Source organism: Lucilia sericata, unplaced genomic scaffold, assembly GCF_015586225.1.
Source record: "Lucilia sericata isolate MDLA Ls3-8-SP2 unplaced genomic scaffold, ASM1558622v1 Contig000688F_arrow, whole genome shotgun sequence".
Lineage (NCBI taxonomy): Eukaryota > Metazoa > Arthropoda > Insecta > Diptera > Calliphoridae > Lucilia > Lucilia sericata.
Genome location: NW_023994691.1, coordinates 146,899 through 161,306, shown reverse-complemented (window position 1 = coordinate 161,306; position 14,408 = coordinate 146,899). Strand labels below are relative to the sequence as shown.

At 29.0% G+C, this 14,408-nt stretch overlaps 1 protein-coding gene across 2 annotated transcripts in view; it reads left to right on the top strand.

Annotated features, from left to right (window-relative positions):
* Nucleotides 1–10,221, top strand: part of LOC119607339 (protein Tob1) — a 64,129-nt gene extending 53,908 nt beyond the window's left edge. For both annotated transcript variants that reach the window (XM_037961206.1, XM_037961205.1), the window contains exons 3-6: nt 6,063–6,796; nt 6,873–7,049; nt 7,119–7,474; nt 9,237–10,221. In XM_037961206.1, the coding sequence (XP_037817134.1) occupies nt 6,644–6,796; nt 6,873–7,049; nt 7,119–7,474; nt 9,237–10,164 (1,614 nt within the window). In that variant the 5' untranslated portion in view covers nt 6,063–6,643 and the 3' untranslated portion in view covers nt 10,165–10,221. The remainder of the gene's footprint in view (nt 1–6,062; nt 6,797–6,872; nt 7,050–7,118; nt 7,475–9,236) is intronic.
* Nucleotides 10,222–14,408: the final 4,187 nt, after the last annotated feature.

The following is a 14,408-nucleotide window of genomic DNA, read 5'->3' as shown; positions in this document are numbered from 1 at the left end:
CGTTTATTGAACAGACGGCCGAGAAGCAAACAACTACTCTTGAAAATATAAATGAACTTTTTCCCCAAAATTACTAAACTCTCCCTCATATAATTACCTTAATTGATAGACCAACCCTCACTTCCGTTTCCTAAAGAAAAACAACAAAAACTAAATCCACGTGCCCCTTCCAATATAATAGAAATATTATTATTTCTATGGCTTTTCATTTACCTAATACGACAATAATTAAACACTATATAATACATGTGTACTCTTTACTAATTTTCTTTAGCACTTTTTTTCCTAAATCAGCATAAATATAACTACAAATTGGATCATACTACTACTACAACTACGACTACACTTCAAGGTCAACAGAAAGGGGTAACCTTTAAAAAAAGTACACCACCAATAGCGACGACCACTGAAAACAAGAACAACAAGGCATGTATATACTCATTTATAGAAGACAACAAAATGTTATAATAATGTAAAAAAAAACAATAACAATGGCCGAGGAAAAAATAATATTAAAAAGAACAACTAAATAGTGCTAATAACTTTTACAAAGGGGCAACAAGAAGAAGCAGCAGCAAAAAAAAAAAACTTTAATAACAAAAACAAAGAAAAGAAAAAACTGCAAAACAAAAGCCAAAAACATTGAATAAACTAGAACAGCTGACAATGCAATTGTATTGCACTTACATGTACACAAACTTATGTAGGAATTTATTTAAACTATTCCCGGAAGTTCTGGTGGCCGTTTCGGTGCTAGGGATTTCAACAGCCTCCGAATTAGTTATAATTCTTATTCTTTTGATATGAGAAATGGTCTGATTCTTTGATATGTTACTTATTCCAAGTTAACGGGCCTTACATAGATTACAAAGGATGCCTCTAGCAACTAGTGACTATAGTGTTGTTTAGTCTAAATAGTGCTCTTTTTGGTCTTGTGTTTTATACAAATATACTTTCACCTTCTGAATTACTTATTTAGAAGGGAAAATGTCTTGACTTCTATCACCCAGAAGAATACCTTTCTTTCGTAATCCTAAAGTAAATCATTGGCTAATTACAAATTCTTTTCTCAGATCATTAGTTCTGTTTATTAATTTTGACACAATAAATAATTCTCCATTTTTTTTTTTTTTTTTTTGCTTAATTTCTATGTTTATAAATTCTCAAACTTGACATACAAAAACTATAAATAATAAAATAACCGACAAAAAATATATATTTGCAAGTGATTTATGACAAAAATGTGTCATAAATATTTTGTGCAATGTTTGTATGTAAATATATTCTTATATTAAATTTATACAATAACAAAAAATAGTGTTTTAATTATTTTGTTTTTATAGTTTATTTTTTGATATTTTATTTAAAGTGTAAAAGAATTTATAGCAAATGCAGTTGACACTTGATTTGTTAACATTTGTGAATCACTTTTTGCAAGAAAGAGAGAGAGAGAGTGATAACAGATTGTTTGAAAATAAAGTCTGGGAATTTTGTTGTGATTTTTTAATTAAATTTATTTACTAAACATTTCCTAAAAAAAAGTGAAATTTATTAAAAGTTTCCTAAAAAAGGGAAATTTCTTGAAAATTTCCTAAAAAAAAGGAAATTTATGGTAAATTTCTTAAAGAAATTTATTGAAAATTTCCTAAAGAAGGGAAATTTTTTTAAAATTTCCTAAAAAAAGGAAATTTATAGAAAATTTCCTAAAAAAAGGAAATTTATGGAAAATTTCCTAAAAAAGGAAATTTATGGAAAATTTCCTAAAGAAGGGAAATTTTTTAAAATTTTCCTGAAAAAGGGAAATATATTGAAAATTTTCTTAAATAATGGAAATTTATTGAAAATTTCTTTAAAAGGAAATTTATTGAAAATTTCCTTAAAAGGAAATTTATTGAAAATTTTCTTAAAAGGAAATTTATTGAAAATTTCCTTAAAAGGAAATTTATTGAAAATTTCCTTAAAAGGAAATTTATTGAAAATTTCCTTAAAAGGAAATTTATTGAAAATTTCCTTAAAAGGAAATTTATTGAAAATTTCCTTAAAAGAAAATTTATTGAAAATTTCCTTAAAAGAAAATTTATCAAAAAATTTCCTTAAAAGAAAATTTATCAAAAAATTTCCTTAAAAGGAAATTTATCAAAAAATTTCCTTAAAAGGAAATTTATCAAAAAATTTCCTTAAAAGGAAATTTATCAAAAATTTCCTTAAAAGGAAATTTATCAAAAAATTTCCTTAAAAGGAAATTTATCAAAAAATTTCCTTAAAAGGAAATTTATCAAAAAATTTCCTTAAAAGGAAATTTATCAAAAAATTTCCTTAAAAGGAAATTTATCAAAAATTTCCTTAAAAGGAAATTTATCAAAAATTTCCTTAAAAGGAAATTTATCAAAAATTTCCTTAAAAGGAAATTTATCAAAAATTTCCTTAAAAGGAAATTTATCAAAAATTTCCTTAAAAGGAAATTTATCAAAAATTTCCTTAAAAGGAAATTTATCAAAAATTTCCTTAAAAGGAAATTGATCAAAAATTTCCTTAAAAGGAAATTTATTGAAAATTTCCTTAAAAGGAAATTTATTGAACATTTCCTTAAAAGGAAATTTATTGAAAATTTCCTTAAAAGGAAATTTATTGAAAATTTCCTTAAAAGGAAATTTATCAAAAAATTTCCTTAAAAGGAAATTTATCAAAAAATTTCCTTAAAAGGAAATTTATCAAAAAATTTCCTTAAAAGGAAATTTATCAAAAAATTTCCTTAAAAGGAAATTTATCAAAAAATTTCCTTAAAAGGAAATTTATCAAAAAATTTCCTTAAAAGGAAATTTATTGAAAATTTCCTTAAAAGGAAATTTATTGAAAATTTCCTTAAAAGGAAATTTATTGAAAATTTCCTTAAAAGGAAATTTATTGAAAATTTCCTTAAAAGGAAATTTATTGAAAATTTTTTTAAAAGGAAATTTATTGAAAATTTCCTTAAAATTAAATTTATTGAAAATTTTCTTAAAAGGAAATTTATCAAAAATTTCCTTAAAAGGAAATTTATCAAAAATTTCCTTAAAAGGAAATTTATCAAAAATTTTCTTAAAAGGAAATTTATCAAACATTTTCTTAAAATGAAATTTATCAAAAATTTCCTTAAAATGAAATTTATCAAAAATTTCCTTAAAATGAAATTTATCAAAAATTTCCCTAATGGGAAATTTATAAAAAATTTCCTTAAAGGGAAATATATCAAAAATTTCCTTAAAGGGAAATATATCAAAAATTTCCTTAAAGGGAAATTTATCAAAAATTTCCTTAAAGGGAAATTTATCAAAAATTTCCTTAAAGGGAAATTTATCAAAAATTTCCTTAAAGGGAAATTTATCGAAAATTTCCTTAAAGGGAAATTTATCAAAAATTTCCTTAAAGGGAAATTTATCAAAAATTTCCTTAAACATTTTCTTTAAACAGAAATTTATAAAAATAGTTCAGTTCAATTAAACAATCTGGCATCATTCTTAATCAAATACAGTGGTTTTGAAAGTTTCGCTAGTATTTGAATTTATTTACATATCAAATCAAATTTATTTTTATAAAAATTTAAAAGCGCGCCATTACCAGCTGCAGTTTTAAAACCAAAAACTATAGAAAATTTTAGTTCTAATTTTATAAAAAGACATAAAAACAAAAGCAACGGTCAATGCCAAAAATTTCTTAATAAAATTGAAAATTGTTTTATTGTTGTTAATGTTTAGAGACGTTAATGTTTTTTTGCGAACGAATGACAACAAACAAATCATAAGAAAGTGAATTTGTGTTTTCGCAATTAGTATTCAGTGAACATTTTAGCAAAATTACATCATAAGTGTTTTTTTGGCAAGAAATAAATGCATTTTTTATCTCAATTCTTTATCTTCTTTACTTTTATTTGTTTATAAATGAAATTGAAATTAAATTCAATTCAATTAAAATAAAAACATTAAAAGTGAAATTTGTTTGAAAATTTTCCTTTCATTCTTATTAAAATGCCTGCCCGGTCATGTTTATTTTATAGTTTGTAGTATATTTATTTGACATGTTCTAAAACTTTTTTTTAAGCTTCCAATAAAAATTTTAGTTTTTGTGTGAAAAAAAAAATTTATTACAAAACACTTTTACTTCAGCTACAATCTTTTTTTATAGTCAATAATATTTAGTGTTCGATCGTGCGGAAGTTTTGTAAATTGATTTTTGAAACGTGTGTGCTGTGCTGTCAATAGGTTTTGTAAATCTCAATATTTTCCATATGTAAATATACGTAAGAAAGTTTTTGTCGAGGTGTATGTTTGTGTGCTTTAGTTGCAAATTGATTTTTTTCTATTGCTTTTTTTTTTGCAAAACTAATTAATTTACAATATACCATAAATCGTTTAAAAAACACTTGAAATATTCATAGAAAAATTTAAAATATTTGTTTGTTTATTTTAAAAGAAATTATTTTTATTTCGAGAAATGTAAATTCTAGGGCAAAAAGCAAAAATATTATTAAATTTTATTACGAAATTCATTAAGACTTTTTATGTCATAAAGATAATGTTCGTGATTTAGTTCCGTTCTAGTTCTAGTTCAGTTCTAGTTCAGTTCTAGTTCAGTTCTGGTTCAGTTCTAGTTCAGTAGTCAGTTCTAGTTCAGTTCTAGTTCTAGTTCAGTTTAGTTCAGTTCTAGTTCAGTTCTAGTTCAGTTCTAGTTCTGTTCTAGTCTGTTCTAGTTCTGTCTAGTTTCTGTTCTAGTCTGTTCTAGTTCTGTTCTAGTTCTGTTCTAGTTCTGCTCTAGTCTGTTCTAGTTCTGTTCTAGTCTTTCGTTCTAGTTCTGTTCAGTTCTGTTCTAGTTATGTTCTAGTTCTGTTCAGTTCTGTTCCAGTTCTGTCCAGTTCTGTTCCAGTTCTGTTCTAGTTCTGTTCTAGTTCTGTTTCTAGTTCTGTTCTAGTTCTGTTCTAGTTCTGTTCTAGTTCTGTTCTAGTTCTGTTCTAGTTCTGTTCTAGTTCTGTTCTAGTTCTGTTCTAGTTCGTTCTAGTTCTGTTCTCTAGTTTGTTCTAGTTCTGTTCTAGTTCTGTCTAGTTGCTGTTCTAGTTCTGTTCTAGTTCTGTTCTAGTTCTGTTCTAGTTCTGTTCTAGTTCTGTTCAGTTCTGTTCTAGTTCTGAGTTCTGTTCTAGTTCTGTTCTAGTTCTGTTCTAGTTCTGTTCTAGTTCTGTTCTAGTTCTGTTCTAGTTCTGTTCTAGTTCTGTTCTAGTTCTGTTCTAGTTCTGTTCTAGTTCTGTTCTAGTTCTGTTCTAGTTCTGTTCTAGTTCTGTTCTAGTTCTGTTCTAGTTCTGTTCTAGTTCTGTTCTAGTTCTGTTCTAGTTCTGTTCCAGTTCTGTTCTAGTTCTGTTCTAGTTCTGTTCTAGTTCTGTTCTAGTTCTGTTCTAGTTCTGTTCTAGTTCTGTTCTAGTTCTGTTCTAGTTCTGTTCTAGTTCTGTTCTAGTTCTGTTCTAGTTCTGTTCTAGTTCTGTTCTAGTTCTGTTCTAGTTCTGTTCTAGTTCTGTTCTAGTTCTGTTCTAGTTCTGTTCTAGTTCTGTTCTAGTTCTGTTCTAGTTCTGTTCTAGTTCTGTTCTAGTTCTGTTCTAGTTCTGTTCTAGTTCTGTTCTAGTTCTGTTGTTCTAGTTCTGTTCTAGTTCTGTTCTAGTTCTGTTCTATTTCTGTTCCAGTTCTGTTCCAGTTCTGTTCCAGTTCTGTTCTAGTTCTGGTCTAGTTCTGTTCTAGTTCTGTTCTAGTTCTGTTCTAGTTCTGTTCTAGTTCTGTTCTAGTTCTGTTCTAGTTCTGTTCTAGTTCAGTTCTAGTTCTGTTCTAGTTCTGTTCTAGTTCTGTTCTAGTTCTGTTCTAGTTCTGTTCTAGTTCAGTTCTAGTTCAGTTCCTTAAAAAGATTAGTTAAAAATTGTTTGGCTCCTATATTAAATGTCTAAAACTTATTGTCTCTGAACTGTGACATTTTGTTTAAAACAATTTAAAATAACTTTTTAATTTATCACTAATGTATTCTTCTCTAACTCTTCTTTCTTTCCTTTACAGATCATTAATTAAACAACAACTACGTATAAGATTTTTTTCCCACAAACCAACAAAGAAAAGAAATTCCAAATCGACAAATTATAAAACAAACATCTCACAAGTAGAATCTAGAAAATACAGAAACAGAAAAGACAAAACGTTGCCAAAGAAAAAAAATAACATCAACTAAAAACAAACAAAATTTTTAAAAATTCAAGCCGAACAAAAAGAATTTTTACAATAAATACACCAAAAACTACAACAAAACATCTACGAAACTATTACAACATAATACGCTTATATATTCTTTAAAGTCAAATAGTCAGTCATTCTAACAGACAGTTAAACAAACAAACAGTCATTGCAGTCATATTAAAATAATTTAAATATTTTGTAGATAAAACATCCTAAAGATAAACCAAATCAACCAACCTTTACAGTTTATAAATAAATTAATGTAATTAGCAGAGAAAATAACAAACAAACAAACAAAGAAATCAATTGCGACAACTAAAATACTTCATTATAAATTATCACAGTGATATTTGTAACTATTTAACAACAATAACAACAACGACAAAACCACAAAAACAACAACAAAAATGCATATTGAAATACAAGTTGCATTAAATTTCGTCATTTCATATTTGTACAATAAACTGCCCAGGAGGCGTGTAAATATATTCGGTGAAGAGTTGGAAAAAGCATTACGAGATAAATTCCAAGGACATTGGTATCCTGAAAAGCCCTTCAAGGCAAGTTAATTCAAACTATATTAATTAAAACTTGTTTCCTTAAATTTAAACATTTATTATTTGTTCCTCATTTCAGGGTTCTGCATTTCGTTGCCTTAAAACAGGCGATCCTATTGATTCCGTTTTGGAGCGTGCCGCTCGCGAGAGTGGCGTGCCCATAACAGATATTCTAGAAAATCTTCCAAATGAACTGTCCGTATGGGTGGACCCCGGAGAGGTGTCGTATCGCATTGGGGAAAAGGGCTCCGTTAAGGTAGTTTTGCAAAACCTTTTACATTTCTACTCAAAATTTATTTCATATTTATACTCTTCTTTTTTATAGATTCTCTATTCCGAGAATAGCGACAATCAAGAGGATAACTCCTCTGCCGATGGAGAGGTTAATAAAACATTTAATCCTGAAGCTCAATGCTTTCGTCCCATCGATGCCGTTAACACGAGCATGAATAATTTGAGTTTAAGTCCCAAGACTTCGCCTCTGGCTGGTTCATCACCCTTATCGGCTTCTTCGAATTCTCCCACTTATAAGGGTAGTCCCAATCCGGTGGCTGCTGCTGTTCTAAATGGCGGTTCCTTTTTGCAACGTTCACAGGCACCATTGACTTTTACCACGGCCACATTTGCTCAAACGAAGTTTGGTTCAACCAAATTGAAGACAAACTCCAAAAGAACTAACAAGTAAGTCGCAGATTTCAAATTGATTTGAAATGAAGTTCAATTTGATTCTAGAACTGAACTAGAACTGAACTAACTGAACTAGAACTGAACTAGAACTGAACTAGAACTGAACTAGAACTGAACTAGAACTGAACTAGAACTGAACTATGAACTAGAACTGAACTAAACTGAAACTAGAACTGAACTAGAACTGAACTAGAACTGAACTAGAACTGAACTAGAACTGAACTAGAACTGAACTGAACTGAACTAGAACTGAAAACTGAACGACTAGAACTGAACTAGAACTGAACTAAACTGAACTAGAAACTGAACTAGAACTGAACTAGAACTGAACTAAACTGACTATACCTGAACTAGAACTGAACTAGAACTTGAACTAGAACTGAACATACTGAACTAGAACTGAACTAAAGAATCTGAACTAGAACTGAACGAGAACTGACTAGAACTGAACTAGAACTGAACTAGAACTGAACTAGAACTGAACTAGAACTGAACTATAAATGAACTAGAACTGAACTAGAACTGAACTAGAACGAACTGAACTGAACTAGACTGAACTAAACTGAACTAGAATCTGAACTAGAACTGAACTAAACTGAACTAGAACGAATAGAACTGAACTAAACTGAACTAGACTGAACTAGAACTGAACTAAACGAACTAGAACTGAAACTATAACGGAACTAGAACTGAACTAAAATGAACTAGAACTGAACTAGAACTGAACTAGAACTGAACTAGAACTGAACTAGAACTGAACTAGAACTGAACTAGAACTGAACTAGAACTGAACTAGAACTGAACTAGAACTGAACTAGAACTAGAACTGAACTAGAACTGAACTAGAACTGAACTAGAACTGAACTAGAACTGAACTAGAACTGAACTAGAACTGAACTAGAACTGAACTAGAACTGAACTAGAACTGAACTAGAACTGAACTAGAACTGAACTAGAACTGAACTAGAACTGAACTAGAACTGAACTAGAACTGAACTAGAACTGAACTAGAACTGAACTAGAACTGAACTAGAACTGAACTAGAACTGAAAGAACTGAACTAGAACTGAACTAGAACTGAACTAGAACTGAACTAGAACTGAACTAGAACTGAACTAGAAAAAAACTGAACTAGAACTGAACTAGAACTGAACTAGAACTGAACTAGAACTGAACTAGAACTGAACTAGAACTGAACTAGAACTGAACTAGAACTGAACTAGAACTGAACTAGAACTGAACTAGAACTGAACTAGAACTGAACTAGAACTGAACTAGAACTGAACTAGAACTGAACTAGAACTGAACTAGAACTGAACTAGAACTGAACTAGAACTGAACTAGAACTGAACTAGAACTGAACTAGAACTGAACTAGAACTGAACTAGAACTGAACTAGAACTGAACTAGAACTGAACTAGAACTGAACTAGAACTGAACTAGAACTGAACTAGAACTGAACTAGAACTGAACTAGAACTGAACTAGAACTGAACTAGAACTGAACTAGAACTGAACTAGAACTGAACTAGAACTGAACTAGAACTGAACTAGAACTGAACTAGAACTGAACTAGAACTGAACTAGAACTGAACTAGAACTGAACTAGAACTGAACTAGAACTGAACTAGAACTGAACTAGAACTGAACTAGAACTGAACTAGAACTGAACTAGAATGAACTACAACTGAACTACAGTTAACTTAAAATTAACTGAACTAAATTAATAAATTTTTGTCAATCCTCTTCCTTTGTAGCACTTCATATCGCATGTCCCCCACTGAATTCTCCAACTATATAAAACAACGTGCCATGCAGCAGCAACAAATCCATCACGGCCATGGACACTCACCCAATGGTAGCAGTGGACAACCTGGTAATCATTTCGGACCCATTGGTCCCGTCTCACCAGCACGTTCTCTATCGCCCAATCCCCTGTCATTGGGTTTGACTCAGAATGGTACTGCAGCTAATGGTGATCCCTTCTATTTTCCCAACATGGCCATGGGCATGTATCCACAGTTTAATAATCATCATCGTAATTTGTTCGATACACATTTTCATGCTGACAACAATGGTTTGTATGGTCATGGTAATAATGGTGTGGCTGGCCATGGTAAATTTAATAACTATTTGGAACCACATGGTTTCTATGGTATGGGTGCAGGTAATCATATGCCACCACACCAACAGCAACCACAATCACCCATTGGCCTGAATGGTCAACAGCAACAGCAGCAACAACAACATCCAGTGGGTGTTGTGGGTAATGCTGCGGGTAATATGAAAACTTCAAATGAAAATATAAGTAATAGTAGTGTTAATGCTAAGGAGAATGCGGGCAACAATAATAATGCTGCCAATATAACGGTAACCGTGACCAATGGCTCGGTTAATGGCTCCGAAAGTAATGGAGCCGTTAGTCCTATTCCATCAACAGGTTCGGCTACCGCCGCCAATCAAGCTACAAATACTGAAAGACAAAGTGCCGCTAATGCTGTAGCTGCTGTAGCAGCAGCTACTGTTGCTGCTGCCGCTTCCTCCACAGCTAATAGCAATAATTCTCAAGATTCTGGAAATAATGCTGCTGCTACAGCTGCCTCCAACTCGAAATTGATTGATGGTCTCAATTCATTCTATTCCAATACCACTGGCTCCTATCAACAATTATTAGTTGCCAATTAAAAATCACTTTTACACTCACAAAAACAAAGAGTCCTTTAAACCAAAAATATGAAAAAACCTAAAATAATAATTAAATTAAATGACACTAAAAATAATCACCATCTACAAAGAAAATAAGTAATTAATTAATAAAAAATGAATATCTCTCAAATAGAGTCTATAATAGTAAAACCAAAAACAAAAAGCAAAAATATTAATAATTAATTACAAATAATGAAAAAATAACGTACATTTAATAATAAATATACATACAATATATATTTTTTTAAACGCTTAAAAATTTAAAATAAAAACCAAAACACATTAGTTTAAACAAGGACTTAATTAAAAAAAAAAACAATTTGTATAAAATGTTTATCAACATCATTACAAAATTTTGCAAAAAAAAAACTCTTTTTTTTATTTTTTTACATTTATTTTTTTGTAACTAGTTGTAATTTTTTAGATCATTAATATTAGTAGAATGAAAACAAGTCATACAACAAGAAAAAACCAAAACATACAAAACAAAAAAGTATATATTTTTTCACTGTTAATTTTTATACACATTTTAAATACTATTTAATATTAAACAAATACAAACATGGTGAAAAACCAAATTTGAAAATAAAACCGAAATCTAATCTAAAACTAAATATACATACTAACAAAACAAAAACTTACATACCTAACACAATTACCCACAAAGGTTTAACTTTTAAGGTTCTGGTTTAACTTAGGTTTAACAGAAGTTTCTCTTTTAGAAATAACACAAAAGAGAAGAAATTTTCAGAGGATTCTTAAGAGGTCAACTAAAACTAAATTATCAGCATTTTTAAAACACCTTTTTCAAAATTTAAGTTCTAGTTTTAATCAAGTTCAGTTTTACTTCAGTTATAGTTAAGTTCTACTTCAGTTTTAGTTCAGTTCTAGTTCAGTTCTAGTTCAGTTCTAGTTCAGTTCTAGTTCAGTTCTAGTTCAGTTCTAGTTCAGTTCTAGTTCAGTTCTAGTTCAGTTCTAGTTCAGTTCTAGTTCAGTTCTAGTTCAGTTCAGTTCTAGTTCAGTTCAGTTCAGTTCTAGTTCAGTTTCTAGTTCAGTTCTAGTTCAGTTCTAGTTCAGTTCTAGTTCAGTTCTAGTTCAGTTCTAGTTCAGTTCTAGTTCAGTTCTAGTTCAGTTCTAGTTCAGTTCTAGTTCAGTTTACTTCAGTTATAGTTAAGTTCTAGTTCAGTTCTAGTTCAGTTCTAGTTCAGTTCTAGTTCAGTTCTAGTTCAGTTCTAGTTCAGTTCTAGTTCAGTTCTAGTTTCAGTTCTAGTTCAGTTCTAGTTCAGTTCTAGTTCAGTTCTAGTTCAGTTCTAGTTTCAGTTCTAGTTCAGTTCTAGTTCAGTTCTAGTTCAGTTCTAGTTCAGTTCTAGTTCAGTTCTAGTTCAGTTCTAGTTCAGTTCTAGTTCAGTTCTAGTTCAGTTTCTAGTTCAGTTCTAGTTTAGTTCTAGTTCAGTTCTAGTTCAGTTTAGTTCAGCTTTAGTTCAGTTCTAGTTTAGTTCTAGTTCCTAGTTCAGTTCAGTTCTAGTTCAGTTCTAGTTCAGTTCTAGTTCAGTTCTAGTTCAGTTCTAGTTCAGTTCTAGTTCAGTTCTAGTTCAGTTCTAGTTCAGTTCTAGTTCAGTTCTAGTTCAGTTCTAGTTCAGTTCTAGTTCAGTTCTAGTTCAGTTCTAGTTCAGTTCTAGTTCAGTTCTAGTTCAGTTCTAGTTCAGTTCTAGTTCAGTTCTAGTTCAGTTCTAGTTCAGTTCTAGTTCAGTTCTAGTTCAGTTCTAGTTCAGTTCTAGTTCAGTTCTAGTTCAGTTCTAGTTCAGTTCTAGTTCAGTTCTAGTTCAGTTCTAGTTCAGTTCTAGTTCCGTTCTAGTTCCGTTCTAGTTCAGTTCTAGTTCAGTTCTAGTTCAGTTCTAGTTCAGTTCTAGTTCAGTTCTAGTTCAGTTTTAGTTCAGTTCTAGTTCAGTTCTAGTTCAGTTCTAGTTCAGTTCTAGTTCAGTTCTAGTTCAGTTCTAGTTCAGTTCAGTTCTAGTTCAGTTCTAGTTCAGTTCTAGTTCAGTTCTAGTTCAGTTCTAGTTCAGTTCTAGTTCAGTTCTAGTTCAGTTCTAGTTCAGTTCTAGTTCAGTTCTAGTTCAGTTCTAGTTCAGTTCTAGTTCAGTTCTAGTTCAGTTCTAGTTCAGTTCTAGTTCAGTTCTAGTTCAGTTCTAGTTCAGTTCTAGTTCAGTTCTAGTTCAGTTCTAGTTCAGTTCTAGTTCAGTTCTAGTTCAGTTCTAGTTCAGTTCTAGTTCAGTTCTAGTTCAGTTCTAGTTCAGTTCTAGTTCAGTTCTAGTTCAGTTCTAGTTCAGTTCTAGTTCAATTCTAGTTCAGTTCTAGCTCAGTTCAGTTCTAGTTCTATTTTGATTCTGTTTTAGTTCTGTTCAAGATTCAATATCTTGATATCGGCGATAGTAAATTTCCGAAGAAAGCTGTTTTTAGTGTCTTCCTTTCCCGATTTTTGCGTATCTAACTTTAAGAAGAGAATATTCAATATTTTTTAAATTGTTCGCGTCTTTCTTCTCGTAAAAAAATCTGCCAAACACGAAGTAATCATCTAGTCAATCAAGCTTTGTTTTAAAACTTTTTTTAAGTATAAAGTAATTATGATTTCGTTAAAAACTATATCTCTAGATAAAGCTACTCCTAACTTTCCAAAAAGAACGTTAAGACAAACGTAATCTGTTGGTTCTCTGATTTTTGCTTTAGCGCATCCAATTTTTGCCAATCTGAAGATGACATTCTAGACGGTCTCGTAACGGAATCAATATTATATAGATTTCGATATAAGAGTTTTATTTGAAACCATTTAAAATCGTAAGACTTCTATTGTTACTTTCTATTAAAGCGAATTCATTGGAAAAATTAGATCTTAATTAAGCAACAAAATTATGGTTTTTGTAATTTTCAAATCAGTTCGTTTCTGAGTTCGTATTTACTGCTCTTCTACTAGAAAACTAGTTACTTCTTCAGGTTAAAAATTTAGCAAAACTTTTGAAACTATAATTTAAACTAGAACTTTAAAAGTGAAACCCTGCTTTAAAGCTAAAATTAACAGCGCCATTCATAACAACTAAAGTCAAAAGTATCTTTACGATTTTGACTATATTATTTAGAAAATTCTCCCCTTAATTAATTTAATAAACTAATTAATTAAACTAATTTTAAATAATTTTGTTACGTTTTTTTTATATAAACATTAAAATCTTTTAAAAATTCTATGTTAAATATGAAGGAAAATATTTTGTAATTTTATTATCTTTAAAGTTAAAATGTTTTTTTTTTTATACATCACTAAATACCTAAGTACATCATGCATAATTATATAAATGATCCTATAAATAATATTAATATTAAATATATATAATATATTTTTTTACTGTTACTATTATTTCTCTTGTTAAATATTTTTTATATTATATTGATGTTATATATCTATGAATATTATCTCGCCCCCTTCCCCCCAGATTTTTAGCTTTTTGTAGTAGAATTTTTTTATAAAAACAATTTAAAATGCCCCTTAATAAATAATAATAATTTAATATTAACATTATGATTAATAAATAATTACCTTTAAAAGTGAATAATATTTAACTTAAATATAAAATTCGTTCATATCTCTTTGTTAATTTACTTGCAAACAATTAGTCAAATTTAATTTAATAATTTTTATTTTTTTATACATCATAGTTAAAGAACTAAATGCGATTAATTTTACATAAATACCTATTATTAAACATTTGTATTGTTTTACAAATGTTGTTTGTTAATTTTTTTATAATTATTTTTTTTTTTTACTTTAAAAGTTTTGTAATTTTTATGCTAATTTTTACACTACACCTACATATTAATATAATTTTTATTGATTTTTTTTAATTGTGTTTATTATATTACAATAACTACCATTATTTTTGTATTTGTTAAATATTTTTTTAATTATTATTATTAAAAAAACAAATCATTTTTTATGTAGAACATTTTTATACTTTTTATACATGCTTATTATCAATAATGAATAAATTGCAGAATAAAAAACAACAAAAAAAAACAAATGTTTATTTTTTATATTTAAATAAAATTTATAAAAATCAACAAAAAAAATTAAATAAAGAAAAAAATCATGCAAAATTTTCTTTTATCACTGTTATATTTTTGCAATAAAAACAATTTATAATTATTTATGTGTTTTTTATTTATTTAAGGCGTTT